The sequence below is a fragment of the Palaemon carinicauda genome, chromosome 1, assembly GCF_036898095.1.
Source record: "Palaemon carinicauda isolate YSFRI2023 chromosome 1, ASM3689809v2, whole genome shotgun sequence".
Classification (NCBI taxonomy): Eukaryota; Metazoa; Arthropoda; class Malacostraca; order Decapoda; family Palaemonidae; genus Palaemon; species Palaemon carinicauda.
Genome location: NC_090725.1, coordinates 237,159,250 through 237,178,460, shown reverse-complemented (window position 1 = coordinate 237,178,460; position 19,211 = coordinate 237,159,250). Strand labels below are relative to the sequence as shown.

At 37.4% G+C, this 19,211-nt stretch overlaps 1 protein-coding gene across 1 annotated transcript in view; it reads left to right on the top strand.

Annotated features, from left to right (window-relative positions):
• Mcm5 (Minichromosome maintenance 5) overlaps positions 1-19,211 on the top strand; it is a 41,221-nt gene that overhangs the window by 4,809 nt on the left and 17,201 nt on the right. Inside the window, exons 2-10 of the mRNA XM_068388125.1 lie at positions 2,605-2,731; positions 3,152-3,280; positions 11,404-11,576; positions 13,301-13,456; positions 15,977-16,058; positions 16,284-16,724; positions 16,848-17,165; positions 17,282-17,397; positions 18,176-18,304. Coding sequence (XP_068244226.1) covers positions 2,605-2,731; positions 3,152-3,280; positions 11,404-11,576; positions 13,301-13,456; positions 15,977-16,058; positions 16,284-16,724; positions 16,848-17,165; positions 17,282-17,397; positions 18,176-18,304 — 1,671 coding nt within the window. The remainder of the gene's footprint in view (positions 1-2,604; positions 2,732-3,151; positions 3,281-11,403; positions 11,577-13,300; positions 13,457-15,976; positions 16,059-16,283; positions 16,725-16,847; positions 17,166-17,281; positions 17,398-18,175; positions 18,305-19,211) is intronic.

Here is a 19,211-nt window from a genome sequence, read left to right as displayed (position 1 = left end):
CTGGGTAGTGTCTAAGGCAAATTAACCGTTAATACAGACATGAGACCTTTAATAGGAATAGGAATAAACCAAAACTGGAAACAGTAGTCATGCCCACCCACCAGTTTAGAGAAACTTTCACCTTGACTTCAGCCTCTGATTAGTAATGACGTACTGATCTGCGTCTGCATCTGGCTGTTTTAATCTTTTGTTTTTTCCTTCATTTTGAAAATTGGTCTTGCAGTCTTTTCCAAGGTATATTATGATCGACATTGCATTGCTAGTTTCTGTGGTACCTGCCGGTCCTGTTGGGTGGCATGTCTGTTGCTGTACTATCATGTGTTCGTGGCCGATAACATCATCCTAAGGAAGATTTTTCCTTGGACATTGTTGGTGCTCCATTGTCAGACTGCTGTCATGTGTAAGGGGAGGGGTGCCGCCCTTTTCTTCGTTGTTTACCGATTCCTGATGGCACTATGAATGTCTTGTCTGGCAGTTTTGTGTTCTATGAGAGGGTTGTCTGTGGCCCACATTACTTTGGAGAAGATTCTCTCTCTCTCTCTCTCTCTCTCTCTCTCTCTCTCTCTCTCTCTCTCTCTCTCATATATATATATGCAAGAAGACATCATGAACATGATTGTCTGCGCAAATGAGATCCAGCTGGAACACAACCCTCTCCGCCTGCACTGGAGTTCGTACGAACCCAATTGTCTCTCATATGCATGAATTTTGGTGCACAAGATTTTTACATGCGCAAACTTGAAGTGCACGAAAGTTTCACGCCATTATGGTTTGCTGACGATCATCCCTCGCTTTTTCAAGACGCTATGGTCCAGCACTATATTCCAGTGTACCTACGGTTTTAACTCTTGCCTAGCCGAGTGACAACACTGCTGACCAATCTCTCCCTGCTTATATGTGAGAGGCAGGGCATATACCTGGAACATGCTGTATCTGCTGTGTCCAGCCTAGTGATGAAAGCACCTTTGACTGATTGCTCTCCGCCTAACGTGGAGAGCGACAGTAGGTACCTGGAAGTTTATTCTTTGGAGAACAACCATAATACTCTACTGTACATTCTTGCCTTTAGAGAGGAGAAAGGTCACATATTGGCAACACACTTCCCCGAGAATACGTTTTGGTACGCCGTCCACATATTCTCCCATGACTTCTGGATCACAGAACGTTGTTTTTCTGCAGCTTTCCACCTTTCCTGGTACATGATCCCAGTGAAGTGAAACCTATAATTGGATTCATAGCTTGCATGTGATTACTGGCCAGTCATGGTTTTGTGGGAGGAGCAGTGTTGGTTTCTGTAAAAGAGGAAGGAGCTTACTGGCCTGTCCAGTTGATCAGTTCCAGGGGAGACTGGGCATGAGCACTGCTGGTCAGGACGGAGGCTTTCACTCTTGTCACCTCCTGCCTCGGGATGTTTCCAAGATACTTCCATGATAACATTGCTTAGTTTCTCCTCTACGGTCTGAGTTAATACCCAAATTCAGAGACAGATTCTCAAGCTAGTTTTCCCTGAAGGGTTACGTCGTCCATGAAAAATTAGAACAGGTAGCTTCCAATTCCAAACCTAATATGCCCACAAGAACTGGGATGCCATATTGGCCTTGAATTGGGTGTCAACAAGGATCCTCCCCCACTTGGGACAGGCATTTGATCGGTCCGTTCCGCTCACTGGGAGAAACTGTGTGGTAATAAGACCCCTGTTTACTGGGAAGGGTGGCCCTACCAGTACGCCCTCTGCTAGTTTGTGAAGTGGAAGGATATGTACCAGGTATGAATGCTTCTCGATTAGACCAATTGGCAAACGGGACAGGAGCTTATGTGTGTTTCATTCTCAAAAACTAGCAAATACGTTGGATTCTGGTGCTCAGTTCTCACAAGAATAAGTATAGAACTAGCTGCTCTTGATTTTTTTGAAGAGCAAAAGCTCTACTAGTAGGGATGAAGGGCACCACCCTTCATTCCCCTTCCTTAAAATTCTACTTCTTTCTCGCTATTTGGAGGGGTGAGAAGCAGTAGGGGGTCTTCCCAATGAGAAAGTATTACCCAAACGGAAGGAAGAAATCACCAAAGTACTGGACGATTGATCGAATCAAGTTTTACGAGAGATCAACCGATCCCTCTGCATAGTTCAAGGTGGGAGAGTAGTACTTTACCATAGCCTATTTATGGAAAGGTTTTTGGTACAAGGTATGGGAGGTCAAGCTCCTGCTTCCGCTGCTAGGTCTCTTACACATCACGATGTTTGCAGCCTCCATTGTTCCTCTCCAAGATGCTTCGGTGACTTTCATCACCATTGTCTATATTCTGCAATGGCAGTGATGGTAAAAAAAATCCAATTTAGTTCCTATATTATTGTGTCTTGAGGTAGTCCTGACTAGATAATTAGACCTGGTGTATCCTTCCAGTCTCATCTGATATGGTAAAGACTAGATATGTGTTCATACCTTCCTACAAAGGGTGTTGGTGTAAGGTAGTCTGATAGGGTAATCAGCCTTGTTTGTGTAGTGACATTAAAATCTCTAAAATAATATGAAAGGAAATATCCTATGTCTTGTTGCTGTGTTTTGAGGGAAAGAACATTTGATAATATTATTACTTTGATTTCAGGGATTCTTTAAAACAGCAGTACAATCTTCGCCAGTACTACTTAGAAGTTGCAATTGAGGATATTGCAAGTTTTGACGAGACCCTAGCTGATAAACTAAAGAAGTCTCCAACAGAACATATTCCTCTCGTAAGAATACTGTTTATACGTCAACCTAACTTATAGAGAAACCTCTTCCTACTTACCATGGTTGTTTGTTTAATCATGAAATAGTGTGGTAGATTTACTTTGTTTTATATATATACAGTATATATATATATATATATATATATATATATATATATATATATATATATATATATATATTATATATATATATATATATATGTATATGTATATATTTTATTTACATACCATTGATAATATTGTTCTTTATTTTAAGCATACAGTTTAACAGTAATGCAGCATAAGCAATTGATGAGTATGATAATTTTGGAATTTTCTCATATTGTAAAGGTTCTGTTTAACAGAATTAAGCTGTAGCCTGTATAATGAAGCCAATTTAATCCCTACATTTTCCAGTTTTATAATGCAATTTTGTATGCTTAGTTTGAGGAGGCAGCAAAGGAGGTGGCTGATGAAGTTACTGCGCCACGACCCCTTGGTGAAGAAAATGTGGAGGACATTCAGATTTTACTTACATCGTCGTCACACCCAGTTGATGTTCGCAACCTTCAGGTAATTGAATTTGGCTTTAACCATTTTACTTTGATGTTTGTGACTTTAATCTATAGCCTCCTGCCTTGCCTGCTATGCAATAGTTTGATTTCCAGGTACAGTATATGCTTTTTATTGTCATTGTTTTTTAGCCTATAATTATTTGGAAGTATTACCCCTTTTCTTGACCATTTAACCTTTTAGAAGCGTCACCTGCATAATAAGTTCACAATCTACTTGGTACTGCCTTCAACGGGATATTACGTTCATGACGTTCAATGAGTGTTTCAAGTTGTCAGTCCCGTAATGATATTTGTTGCGTAACTGGAATACAAACCACGCTATTTATTAGGGGTTACACTTTTGGCGGAGCTGAAATGACGAGCCATTAAAATTTAGCGAGGGTTAACTACCCACACCGCTGGTTAGCGGCGGTAGGGGAGGGTAGCTTGCTACCACTCCCGTTCACACACCTGTGATTTAGTCACTTTACTTTTGGCTCGGATGGAGAGCGGTTGTTTCCTCTCTCCCTCCTCGCCTATTCTGGACTGCTATTAATTTTTGTCATTTAACTTACTTTTTCTTATACATGCATATATATGAAAACATTCTTAATGTTTATGTATATATATGTGTATAGAAATGTGATAAGTTTCCTTTTCAGTGTTTGTGCTGTGTGTGTTATACATATACCACAACGACACTTGCGTAGATTAGCAAGGCCAGCACAGTTCCACTTCGTGGGGAATGACCTCTCCCTCTCTGGTCCATCGGTCTTCCCGTCGGCATAAAACAGTCAACTCGGCTGCCGCAGGGGAATCGTCATCGCCTGGACCCTCTTCATTCAACTATTGTCTTCGCCTTTTCCCTTTTCCTACGGGAAACGTGGATTTCTGAGCGAAGGGAATGTGGCCTCTCAGAGATTGCCTACAATCTTTCTCTTCTTGAGGTCATTCACCTTTACAACAACATTGTACTGCTGTATTGGGGAAGCTCCTTTCCCGTGCGCGGGTTAGGTTGCTCTTCCGATTGTTTGTCTCAGTTATTTTTTAGTGAAATTATAATCGTAATTTTAACTTTTCAGCTTTTCTCCGTGGGGAACACTTCCCTTCGGAGGATCAGTGGTTCTCACTATTAGTGAATATTCTTAGCTGATTAAAATAATTGTAATTCTGTTTTTATTACAGTTACTACGTTCCCCCTTCTCACGTGGATGTCGACTGGGGAAGGAAGGGCGCAATACTTATTTTTATGTTTACCGATTCCTGATGGCACTATGAATGTCTCGGGGTTCCTTTTCGGAGTTCTTCCTTAGGGAATTTCTGTTAAATAATTAATTTTATTTTTCCCAGTTAACTATGCAGTTTTTCTACGTTCTACGAAGCAGAGCTGTTCCGTTCATGCCTTGGGAATTGCTGTCACTGCCATCCCTCAGAGGACGTCGTCATGGCCATCATCCCTTCTCTTAGAAGTACGCCCGTGACAACATGACCAGTACTTCCCCACCCCTTGGACTTGAGGTTGTGCTTAGAACACATCAAAAGAAGAGAGGAGGGACCATAGTGCTGCACCACACGACCTCAGCCCTTTCAACAGAGTCCGAAAGTACCTTCACTTGAATCGCTTAAGAGATGAAGGCCAACTTTCCGGTCCTTCAGCAGCCTCATCGGTTACTAACAGACCACTTAGTGACGTGATGGACGACACACCACACACCACATAGAGACTCGCATCGACAAGCAAGAAGGAACTTGCTCGTAGCCTCTTCTCATCTAACAGTATAAACACTAAGATGGGCCAAAGTCCGTTCGGTACCACTATCAGCCCGCTTCATTCCAGACTAGAAGAACATGCTCGCCAACAATCCGTGCACAGCATCTCAGATAAGGTATTTCGAATGGTCTTTCGATCGCCTTGTAGCCGACAAAGTCCCGACTTTACGGGGTCCTCCAACTAGGGATCTGTTTGCAACGCTCCGGAATCTCAGGCTGCTGTTGCTCCCCAGTCCTAGACCCCAAGGCGCTCTGGCAACAACGATGGGTGCAACAATGACGTTTACGTCTCGTCCCTGTTTTATCTAGAGAAGGACACTCAAGAAGGCTAGAACATCGGTCAACCTCTCAATAACTCTCATAGCTCCGCTATGGCATTATGCAGGACGGTTTCCAAACCTTTTGTAGCTCCTGATAGTCGCCAAGAGAACCCTCTCCACATCACAGACATCCCACTTTGACACCTACCACAAGCTATAGCTTTGCTATGATTGTACGCATGGAGACTACTCAATACCTCTTTTGCGAAAAAGGTTGTCTAGATATCTGAGGAATTCCTCAGCTTCAGTCTACCAGGCATTATAGCGTCTTGTGTGGTTGGTCTCATGTGAAAGTGTCTCTCTCCACTCGATACCTCGATTCCAGCAATAGCGGAATCCTCAAGTATATACAAGAGGAAAAGACCCCCTATTCAGTTTCGACAAGTAAAGATGATCCTTCACCTTCAAACTGAAAGAAAGGGGCACCCTCTCATCGATAGACTTTTATAACTCATACGGACTTGCAACTTGCCTTTTCTCAATCGGAATTGAGACCTTCCTCTCTGAACGTGGTTCAAATTCACCGATCTCTAAAGAGACCTCCTTATGTTCAAATTCACCAGGCAACAAATTTTCTCCTGATTTAAGAACACATGTTCCTACACACTCGGACAGCAACCATACGAGTCAATGAACTTCATGGTTTCTGTTTCGACAACGCCCATTATTGAGAGGTGCGAAAGACAATGTTCAGTTTCGTCCCTGAGTATGTCATCAGACACAGTCTCCAGAGGTGATGGATCCTACACAAGTCTCCACTCGGTAACGGACGACCCAGATCATCCGTTACTGTACCCAGGGTAAGGTATGAGCCTTTACCTAAAGAAAACGGCAACAGCCCACCCGGGTCCCTTCTCTTGTCATCAGCACTGGGAGAGACTAGAGGATCACCGAAACATCATCTCGACATGACGACTCTAAGTGGTCCTTCTTAGCAGATTACTCTGTGACGTAGGTTTTACAAGAGAAGATGAGAATGCTCCAGGTGACTTTCACAACCTTTCTCCTGCAAGACGTGACCCACAGGAACTCGATACAATTTCTTATCGGTTCGGTGGTGGCTGCACAGCAGCTGGTTGTATACCTCAAACTCCTTATTGGACAAGTAGCAGAGGGTTGAGGGCACTGATACCCGATTTTAGTCTGCATGATTGAAAAGATTTGACTGGCTCTTATTCTTTACTTAATCCTACTCTCTCGTGGGAAAAGCAGCATCCTGGGTTCTCTGCATAAGCTGACCTCAAACCACTGTAGGTAAACCATGCTCCCTTGTGTACCTAGTATTAAGCTAATACTATTGCGTCCCCTTACCCTGGCGAGGTGGTATTGGGAAAGTCTTGGTTACATCAGGCTTTTCCTACATAGACTCGGAATAACTTTACCTAGACAGTCACACTTCTGCATGTCTCAACACACAGCTTGCGTAGCAAGGTTTTAGCGAGGGCAGGGACTCCTTATTTTTGAGTTCTAACATACTCAGATAAGGAGCCCCCGGGCAAAGACAAAAGCACCCTTCCTAATGGGTGAGTCACCCCTAATAAATAGCCTGGTTTGTATTCCAGTTATGGAACAAATGACAAATTAGTAGATAATTTGTATTTTTCCTAACTATACAAACCTTAGCTATTTATACAAACTTGCCCGCCATCCGTCTCCCCCCTGAAGTCTTACCTCCAAACAAAGTGACTAAATCACAGGTGTGTGAACGGGAGTGGTAGCAAGCTACCCCCCACCCCACCCCTGCTAACTAGCGGTGTGGGTAGTTAACTCTCACTATATTTTAATGGCTCATCATTTCAGCTCCGCCAAAAGTATAACCCCTAATAAATAGCTAAGGTTTGTATAGTTAGGAAAAATACAAATTATCTACGAATGTCATGTTTATTTATATAGTAAGTACAGGAACACCCCTTGGCAACAGTCTCAGCATATGTAAGCTGTAAATGGAAACTTAGATGGTGTCAGGCAACTTTTTCTGGAGGTCGCTTGATGTTAGACAACTGGTACTGTCGGGTTTCCTTTCAGTGCGTTTTGGGTGTTTATTTAGAGTAATTTATTTTGCTTCTTTCATAATGAGTGGCCTAAATATGAGGCGTATTTCTTTAGATGAAATAATTGAAATACTAGATGAGGAGTCTGGTATTAACAAAAGAATAATAATGCTAGATGTATAATGTTAATAATTCCGTATTATGTAGCCTTTTGAAATGAAATGGGCGTATTATTATTTTATTCCATTATTTAGTTAATATTCCTACATTTAACTATAAATACGAATTATAAGCATAAACTATCATTCGTGAAATGACCGCTAACTGCAAAGAGAGCATGACTGTACGTTAGCAGGGAGGTGTCCCCCGGGTGATGCTTAATAGGTTAATTAATGCGTAGTACTGTATCTTTACTCCGGCTCATACTTTCCATTTGTATTCCACCTGATTCATTTGCTGTTTTTTATGGTTGTAGCCATCCTTGTCCAGATTAGTTTATCATTATTCTCTTAATATGAAAGCAGGTTTGTTGCTATGCACATATGCACAAAGATTTTGGCCTTTGTAATTTGCGGTGCTGGAATGGCCATTGGATAGTTTCTAAGGTAGTTACTAATGACAGGTGGTGCGAGGAGAGCTCTCTCCACCTGCCTGTTACAGCATAGCCACATTTGTGTTTGGCGGCAATGGGTTTAGACGTAGTATTGTGTGCTCTTGACTTGGATCTTTTCTTATGTTCTTTGTGAAAATTGTTGCACATATTTTTAGTTTTGGGGAATGCTCTTCCTTGTAAGTGGAAGCACTCTGAAAGGTAAGTCTGTGGTAAAAGGGACTGTTGTTCCCATGAGGATACATAGCTTCAGAACTCCATGTGTTGTGTACCATATTGAGGGCTGACTTTAAGCAGCTCACCTCCTTTAGTCTGTTCTTGCACTTCCAATTATAAAGACAATGAACTTTTAGCTTAATTCATCTTTCTTTGTGTTAGTGTCTGCCTTGAGAGTGAGTTATCAGTCTTGGACAGTGTGTCACTGTACCTGTGTACCTGATTTTGAAAATTTTGTCTGGGAGGTTTAACTGGTGGTCAGAGTGTTTCCCAGATAATGATCCTGTGTTGCATTGTCATTGAGAGTTCACAGTACCTCCTGTGTGACAAAACTCCCAGTGTAGTGGTTTCTATTCCTCACAGGAATTGCTGTCTTTACTGGTCACCTAGGCCATGACATTGTAGAAGCAAGGGAGAATGGTAGGCAAGGGGAAGGAAAGAGCATGTCTCTTCTTCCTCTACCAATCACTTCTCTCTCTTCCTTTCCTATCGTAGGTCATTATTTCCTTGAGAAGATAATGATGAAGATAGTTATATGTGTGATGTAGGAAGGCCTTTTGCTAAAATTTTTGTGACTTGCAGTGCCTGCTCTCCTCATTTGTGATGGTATTTTCCCACTAACTGGTATCTTTGGATTCAGTCAAATAGATGCGAGGCAGGTACAGCTATTTAATTGAAAATAGGTGAGCAGTCTTTAATATTGGCACTTTAGGAGAAGTTATGAATGTATGGGCACCCTTTTTTTTTTTTTTTTTTTTTTCACATCTTGACATCATTTGTTCCTTACCTTGTTTTATACTGTAATGCAGAACTTGTCTGTTATCTTCAGGATTGATAAGCAATTGTGAGCCTGTTGTTACAACAATTGTTCCGTTAGTTTCAGATGAATAGTCTTATCTGGACCAATCTTCAGAATGGTTAAGTTGGCCAATATTGTTGGAAGGTCATGTAATTAAGGTTGGAAGCCCCATTAATTAAGAGGTGCCTTTTTTATTTGACAATGGAAGTGAAGAAGGGAGGGTCCTGTAGCTCCATAATTGCAGATGCAAAATTCTATTAATCAATATACTGTTAATAGTGGATTGCCTGGCTCCACGTTTACAAACGCTACTTACACACTTCGGCATTTAATCTCTTCAACATGAGCTAATAATACTATCTATCGTTATATTCAAGGAGGTTGCTGTCGGCCAGTCTTGGTCTTTGCCAATTTCACAACCATGAGTCATCTTGATTTTGCCTGGTCAGATTACCCTCTCAACCTGATTGTATTTGGGAACTTGAGGGCACTATTATTGTTGCTCCAGGTGTGTCCCTGCTTCTATTATGCACTTATTTTTAGGAAATTTCCATGATTTTTTAGCTCAGACTTCTTTAATGACCTCACCTTTATCACTTTTGGACAGTAGTTGGGTTGTTTTAGCTCCTCTGGCTGTTTGTCGGTGAAGAACAAGCACTTTTCTTCAGGGTTTCTAGCTGGCTTGGTTTTGTTGGTTATTACTTCTGCTGTAGTAATTACTTGCTGCCAAGTTTCACAGCTCACCTGCAGCAGTTAGTACCACCCACCTGTGGAGTGATTGATTTGTGCAACCCATTTGCCTATAGTTGCATACATCTGACGTATGCATAGTCTTGCACTTGACTCTATTGACATTTTAAGCTTTTTTTGAAAGCATTGATGTGGCTTTTCTAGGTTTGGTTATACCTGTAATGACTCCATTATGCTACCCGGCTTAACATTTGTACTATTAGCTCAAATCTTTCACCATGCCCTTACATGGCCATACCCCAGCCACTAACTATTACCACAACTTGTCTGCTAACAGAAATTTAAGAGATTCTTATTTATTAAAACTATTTTGTGTTCGAGATATACAATCTGCCAGAATGCAATATGTCAGTGAAAGTATTTCCATGGGGAATGCTGTGTAGAGAAAAGCAAATGTGTAACAAAAAGTCTCCCTCCCCTTTTTGGGGTATCATAGTTTCTTCAAATTCACTTATGTCCTTCCCCCTTTATTATTATTTTTTTTCAGGAACAGATAGCAAGCACTCATCTGTAAAAAAAAGAAAAAAATAAGTAAATTTCTCCTTTGTAAAATTTGTTTTTTCCTAGATTTTCTTGGCTGAAGCAGGGAGAAAATGCTTCAAAGAGATTTCTGGTTTAGTTGGTGTTGAGGGACTTAAAATGTAAATACAAAAAATGTTGCTGTTTATACACAGAGAAGAATGACTACCCTTTTTGCAGTATTGTTCAAAGTGACATTTGCCGTCATCCACTTATTCTTTTGGTCCTTCTTGATGTAGGAATGGTAGATGTTTTTATACCTAAGAGCAGCCTACGTCTTCATAGCTTCTCTCTTCCTTTAGCACATCGAAGAGTTTGTTTTGTTAGAAGCATTGTAATTGGCATCTGTTGTTAAGTCTGTATCTGTGGCTTGAGTTGTCATCGTTGTCCTCTCCTGTCGATGGCTTGAGGAGCTCTTCTGAATGCTCAACCGGTAACTCTATGATTCTCCTCTGCTGGATATATTCAATAACATCTTCACCCAACATGTTTGCCATTCCATCGTCATCGAGTTGTCTCAAATTTCTAAAAGATTTAGGACATCTATTGCTGGGAAGCCTATTGACCTATTAATATCCATAAACCGAAGATTCTTCTAGCAGGCATTGGCTTTCTCCAGTTGCAACTTGTCAGTCGTTCCTTTAATAAAAGAATGGCTTAGTCTAAAGTACAGGATGTATCTCCCATTCTTGGTATTCCTGGGACCAAAGCCAAGCCGAGTATTGGATTTTGCCAATTTTTGGTCACAAATCTATGGCATAAAAACAGACACAAAAAAATAGTTTACTTTTGAGAGAGAAAAATTCCAAATTTCTCATGTTCTTGAACATTTTCATCTTAAACAGTAATTTGATTGCTATAAGTTGAAATTTTTAATCTTTCAGGCCAATGTATAAATTTGATTTATTATGATTTAATTACAGTAGCCCCTTGAAATAATCCTTTACAGAATGTTTGATAATCAGCACAATATTATTTTTTATTTACTTTAGTGATTAAAAGTTCCCTCTTATTGTTCTGAATTGTAATCTGATTTTATGGCAGTGCTGTATAATTTGAAAAGGAAAAAACTGGTGTAGTCTATATTTTAAATACTGTACTGTGGATTTAGATGTTTGAAAAAAATAACTTTATAACAAAATGTTCTTGTCTGGTTTACCCTCACAGTCTGATGAAGTTAGTCGTTTAATAAAAGTTGCTGGAATAGTTGTGGCTGCATCTGGAGTGAAGGCCAAAGCCCAAACGTTGATGGTTCAGTGTCGATCCTGCCAAACTACCATAGCTAATATCAGTGTCAAACCTGGTCTTGAAGGCTATCAACTACCAAGGAAATGTAACTCGTAAGTTTAGTGAAACCTTTTTCTTTGGTTAGATAGGAATTTTATTTAACTTTTTTTTTTTTCTAGTGTTTAGTGCCTATTATATCTAATATCAGAAATATGAAATATATTGGAATATGGTTAGGTTTTCCTTAAAGAAGTGTACAGTAATATAGGTTGTTTGCCTTGACCAAAGGTTTTTTTATCTTATTAGATCTTAATTGTAAAACTTTTACCTTAGTTTTAAGTATTTTTGATACCCAAAACCTAAGTTATATATATATATATATATATATATATAAAAAAAATTGAGGCAAATTTTGTTCATTATTTTGATGGAGATGAGTTACATCTCCAGTGAAAACTCTATTCCATAGTGCTATGGGTTACCAATTCCAGTGAAAACTTATTCTGATGAGGTAGGGGTTTCTATCTTCATTGTACCTTCCTTGGCATACTGAATATTCTTCAGTGTCTGTTTGAACCTGTTAGCCTTTTCATTTGCCATTAACTTTTAATTGTTTCCCTTTGGACTTATCACATCCAACTGTCCAAGCATAATTTTCCCCAAATCCAGTTTAATTTTCATTCAATAAAAATCATTCCTATGAGCTCGGAGAGTATATATGTGACTGGTTACCATATAAGATAATGACCTCCTTGCTGGCCAATTAATTTGCTGATAAGTCAGAATGCATTTAAATTTTTGAAAATGATAGTTGTTAATATTTTAAAGTTTTATAAGAAATTTAGGTGAATCATATTTTGAAGTTTTATAAGAAATTTAGGTGAATCATATTTTGAAGTTTTATAAGAAATTTTGTTTTGATGTAGTATAATATCACTTTTTGGTTCTTGATCCTCCAATCAGAAAGACTGTATTTGTTTTGCTGTTATTTTCTCTATTAGCCTGATGGTGAAAGTTATGGCAGTAACATGATTTAATCTACTAGGGTCAATTAATTTTAGTGAGGCAGATTTACGCCGACTTGCAGGGTTGCCCTTTTAGCTCTGAAAAGTATCCTGATTGCTGATTGGTTGGACAAGATAATTCTAACCAATCAGCGATCAGGAAACTTCAACGAGCTAAAAGAGCACCGCTGCGAGTCTGTGCAAATGTGCCTCATTAGGAAAGATTGAGTATAGTTGGCAATCCCGTAGTGTAGCTTTTGTACAAAATTTTAATAGCACTTATCTTCTGCCATGAAAGATCCCAAACATTGCCGGTCTGGTCTCTCATTTAAATGTTTTTACAGACGACAGTGTATCGTATTAAGATGTTGGATCATAATTATAATGTAACGTTTGGATATTGTTGATAATATGTAGGAATTAAGAAATTTATACATAAAAAGAGTATTCAGCAATTTTGGATTCTTGTGCAGTGATTGCCTATGACGTAGAAGATTGCAAAATCTGTAGCTGTACAGTACTTTTGCTATAGATTAATGAGTTTAATATTCTATACTGGGGTTAGTATTCAAATTTAGGGAATTACTGTATTGTATTGGAAAATTTATATGTATAAATCCTATTTGTCGTTTCATTATATGGCGTATGTTATCGATAAATCCTTTTAGTCTCCTAAGTGTTGAAGATTCGGGTTTGAACACTTAGTGAAAATACAAATAACTTGAATCATTTCTTATAGATATTTGAGAATTTTCTGATTAGATACTTCATTCAGCCTTCTGGTGAGTGACTGAATCCAGTAAGTACTTTGCTTAAAAGAATTTCTATTTCAGAGAAACAGCTGGAAGACCAAAATGTCCACTTGATCCATTTTTCATAGTGCCTGACAAGTGCGCATGTGTAGATTACCAGGTTCTTAAACTCCAAGAAGTGCCAGAAAATCTGCCACAAGGTGAAATGCCTCGCCATCTTCAGTTGTATATTGATAGGTAAGTCTTGTGCTTGGTGATCTTACTGGGTTTAATTGAACTTGTAATGTATTGCAATTCAGGGAATAAAGTTATTAGATTTTTTTTCAAAGCACAAATATTAATTTACATATGATTACAATTGTTGAATTGGTAACTTGAATAATCAGTCCACATGAGTCTTAATGCTGATATCCTAGGAAAGGTTGGTAGGGAAATTAATGCTGTGTTTTATGAAATGATAGACATACAAAGGTTTTCTCATTCTGATGTAGTGATAGATTAATTTAGAAGCATTACAAGAAAGTGTCTCCATTCCTCTTGTCTGTAATCATTATACAGTCGGCCCCTGACATTTGGGAATTTGATTATTTGCAGTAAGCTCCAGTAAAATTTTTTGGTATTTATGGGATTCATAGTTATATAAAACCAAATAGAGGGAAGCATTTACAGTTTATATGAACAACAAATACAACACATTGCTTTGATTGAAGACAAAAATCAATTATTACACCATACCTTAAAGTTTATCGATTGTCTTCAACTTATTCTCCTGGTGTATATGAGAATGCCGTGTTGTATTTGGTCTTACATGACTCGATGCTTTAATGTATTTTCAATTAAGGTGCCTTCATAATCCTGAAAGTGAATGCTCCTCAACTGAAAAGATAAAAGTATGGAGTAACCATACATAAGAACAAATGCAGCACAGTTTACTCATTTATATAAGATATGAGAGGATCTTGACTGATATTGTTTTATAAGTGTATCCTTCCATCCTTTACTGATATATAGTGGATAAAGCTTTAGAGAATAATTTAATTGTCATATTAAAGCAGTAGAGGTAAAAAAATTAGCCCATAGTTCACACTTTTGCCCCATTAGGTGAATCTTCTTTCATTGTATTGAAAATCAGGGTACAGGATATCAGATCAGTAGAAAATTAATTTGGTTTTTGGAATCAGTTAAAGAGAGCCTTATATGACTTGGAATGTGTTTGGTCTTTGCCCTGAAATTTTTGCTGTATGTTTTGATGTAATTATTGACTATTGACTTTAAAGTTTGTAATTATTGTCTATTGACTTTAAAGTTATCAAGCTATAATTTAGTCATGTAATATATCACAGATTTATGAGTGGATTTGGTTTGATTATAATGAGAGCAAGGGAGATTAAGAATTTGGAAATTGAGGATTAATTTAAAAATCCTAGTTTCTAGCATTTGTGTAATAATAGCTTTTTGTCTTTTCTAACCTGGTCCTGGTCTATTTGGAGTTGTTTGAGTTAAATTCTTTTCTGTATTTGGTGTTGAATGACTATTGTCTTTCCTCCATTTGGTGTTTTATACTCATAACTATGAATACTATTACTTAATCTTTTATCTCAGTCTTAGTTACCCAAATTTTTTTCTGTACTGCAGGATTTACGGCGTTTTAAGTGTTCTTTTAGCCCCTAGCTGTATTTGATTTACTGTGAACGTATTTTTGTTCGTGGGTACCAATTTTCGTTGTTTTATAAAAAAAAAAAATGTTGGTTCGTGGATTCATGAATTCGTGGATTTCCGTTTTGAAACTAACCTTTTTGGTTATTAGTTGAACGCCAATTATGGTAAAGTGTTAATTTGAAATGCATTGCTTTTATTCATTTACTAAAAATTTTAGTAATTACCACTAATTAAGTGATTAATTATCACTACAAATAGTTATAATGTCGCCGCCAAAAAAGAAAATTACAGAACTACCCAAGTTCTTGTAATATAGCATCCCAAGCTAAAACATTACTCAAAATCTTTTGTTGTTACTCGGTGGTAATTAACAGACTTTAAATAGAGACGATATAGTTAGTAGGCATATCACTTTCAAACATGTCGTTAACGCAGTGGTTGAAAACTGGCTCTGTCAAGACCAAAGAACCTACTACACCAGGCCTATGAACACAAATCGAATGTGTCAAAGATCAATACCAAAATCTGACAGTGTATAAAAATTTTTTGTTGGATTTGTAAATTCGTGGATTCGGCCATCCACGAAGACCACGAAAATTGGTACACCACGAACAAAAATACGTTCACAGTATGTTGTCCTACTCTACCTGTTTCTGCTTCCTTTCATTCATTTTGCAGTCCAACCTCTCCAAATTTAAAATAGTACAAAGGCATTATTTTCATCCAGTTGTCCTCGACTGCTGAATATCCTCACATGCCACAGCACTGCTCTTGGGTTGGGGGGTGTATTCAGTGTTATAGAATTTTTAATACTATTAGTTTTGTCTTCTCTCTCAAGGTTAAGATGCCCAAAGTTAGTAATACAAGGAAACATGGTATAGGAGTGTTACTAAAGGATGCCTATTACTGAGCCCTTGTGAATGTTGAGGTTGTTTTTCAGTACCAGTGCATCCATTCCTGAGCATTAGTAGCCTACTTATAATTTTCCTTTAATCTATCTGATTCTTGTCCTGTTTTTATTTTCATTTGAATAACAGAAAGTAAAAATTATGGTTGAATTATTAAGAATTATTCTTCATGATTTGATCTGTTCCACAGGGCATTATGCGACCGTGTTGTTCCTGGTAATCGTGTAACAGTACTTGGTATTTACTCAATCAAGAAAGTTGGTAAACCTAAGGTATGTTTCTATGGGTTTATTGTAAACAGAGACTGTTTATTAGAAAGCCAAAGATTATGCAAATGAGAGTATTCTGTAGAAGATTTTGGATCATCAGTATTTCAATTACCTTATTATGTTGATATTGCATTGCAGAAAAGTTGTTTTCTTTTATATATAGTTGTAAATTTATGAAAATTATTAGATTGAATTGCATCACAATATCATTCTGCCCCTTTCTAACAGCAAAGGAATGTGCGTGACAAAGTGACTGTAGGTATCAGAGCTCCCTATTTGAGAGTAGTTGGCATTCAGATAGATCAGGAAGGTCGTGGTTATTCTTCTGGCACAAGCATCACATCTTCTGAGGAGGAGGAGTTCCGTCGTCTGGCCCAGTCAGAGAATGTATATGAGAGGATTGCTCGTAGCATAGCTCCAAGTATTTATGGTTCCGAAGATATCAAGAAGTCTGTAGCTACCCTTTTGTTTGGTGGCTCACGTAAACGTTTGCCTGATGGGTTGACACGTAGAGGTGACATTAATGTACTTTTGTTGGGTGATCCTGGTACCGCAAAATCACAACTGTTGAAGTTTGTTGAACGTGTTGCACCCATTGCTGTATATACCTCTGGGAAAGGATCCTCTGCTGCTGGTCTGACTGCTTCAGTAATGAGAGATCCTGCCACTGTAAGTTGTTTTGTCTGTTAACATGAATAGATCAGTTCATGTTTTAGTAATTTTACGTTTGAATATTCTGAAATGCATATAATGTTTTTCATTCAGATTCTAATGTGCTATTTTAATTTTTAGCGTAATTTTGTAATGGAAGGAGGAGCAATGGTGTTGGCCGATGGTGGTGTCGTGTGCATTGATGAGTTTGATAAAATGCGAGAAGATGACAGAGTAGCTATCCATGAAGCAATGGAACAGCAAACCATAAGCATAGCCAAAGCAGGTATCACAACAACATTAAATTCAAGATGCTCCGTAATGGCTGCAGCTAACTCTGTCTTCGGTCGGTGGGATGATACAAAGGGTGAAGAAAATATTGATTTTATGCCTACCATCCTGTCTCGATTTGACATGATCTTTATTGTGAAGGATGAGCATGATGAAGCAAGAGACACGGTATGCCCATTTTGTTGTTATGGTATTGATAAAATTCTGTGTAAAAATTTTTATAACAAAAGAAATACCTTGCATAGTGTTCCAATGTTATTAAAAATTTATGATAACTTTTGCAGACTTTGGCAAAGCACGTTATGAATGTTCATCTCAATGCCCTCAAAACTGCCGAGGAAACACCTGAAGGTGAACTGTCACTGAAGTTTTTGAAGAAATATATTAGCTATTGTAGAGGGTAAGTTTTTCATCTTATTGGAATGGTGTGTTGTATTTATAAGTTTTTTATTTTGTACCTTGAAGGTATATTCATCTTTTTTTTTGCATTTTAAGCATTTGTTTAATTTGCATATAGTAAATGAGGGAAAATATTGTTTTTAAGAAATATTTTTATTTTGCGAGCATTGGAACCTTGTGATTACTTGGAAAAAATGTTTACCTTGATTGTATTTACTATAATTTTAATTGTTATTAATTTTATAAAAGACTGTAAATGTAATCTACCATTCAAGTGGTAGGCACTGTAAATCCAAATACATACAGACATACATACATACATATATATATATATATATATATATATATATATATATATATATATATATATATTATAAATTAATTGTTATTGCATAAAGGTACTATAAATGTTGTAATATACCATTTAAGCGGTAGGCATTGTAAATCCACATACACACACACACACACATATATATATATATATATATATATATATATATATATATTACATATATATAATTTATCAGTTATATCTGAGGAGAGGATTTTAGTTCATGTGACTTCTGTTACTAGTACAGTACTAAAATCTTAATTATGGAAGGCACTCATGTTTGCTTTTTTTATTTATTCACTTAATTAAAGGTAACAAAACTGACTTTAGGTGATGAGTATACTATACATATCTAAATTACAATCTTACATTAATTTTTTTAGCCTTTTTACTTTTTGCCTTTAAGATGTAAATAGGATTATCTCATTATTAATATTTATTTTTATAGCCGTTGTGGACCAAGACTGTCAGAGAGTGCTGGAGAAAAGCTAAAGAACAGATATGTTTTGATGAGAGGAGGAACTCGAGAAGCTGAAAATCAAAGTGACAAACGAATGGCGATTCCCATTACAGTCAGGTAATTTTTGCAGACTTTTTCGTTTTACAACCATTGTTATTTGTCAGGTGGTATTAAGAGCTTTGATTTTAATTTGCATTGTTATTGGTTATATAAAATCAATGCTTTTAGAATATTAATTTTTTATAATTCGTTATTAACAAATTTCTCATGGTAATGAAAAATTTGACACCAAGTTTTTAATCGCTAAAAATCTCACGAGTCAAAAATTTAGTTCAATTATAAATTGTCAAATATAGCATAATGATAAAAAGAGCAAGTCAAAACATGAAATTTAGCTTTAGAAATCTGCAAATAGTACTGTATTAAAAATTGCCAAAGAATGCTGGTCAAAATGTGTAATTTAGGGTTAGAAAATGTCAAATAATACTGTATAAGTTAGGAAATTATATCGATGATACTCGGTTACTTCCAGTTAACCCCCAGATTCGGTAGCGTTAGGGACCAGACACAAACCCCCCCCCCCCAGAGAATTGGGAAAATTCACAAATACTTGAAATGCCCTTTAAAAATGCTTACAACTCCCTGGTTTGATATTTAAAACATGTAATAAGAAGAAAAAATATGAACAATTTTAAAATCCTTTAGATTAGCTGTTTATGCATTATTAATTTATTTTATCATATTCTTTTTTATTGTTTTTATGAAATTTCATTTTGAAATTGACTTGTTAGCCGAGTTCTGAAATAATACAACTGGATAATGCTGAACGTGACCTTGAAAAAACATCTCTTCGCAAATTGATAGCAGTGTTACCAAGCTAGTAGAAAACTTAACTAGAACCAGTCTCAAACAGCAGCAAAATTATTCCACCTAGTGGATTTTATAGAGAATTAATTTAATCAATAGTTTTTCAATATTAAACTTACCCGATAATCATGTAGCTGTCAACTCCGTTGCCCGACAG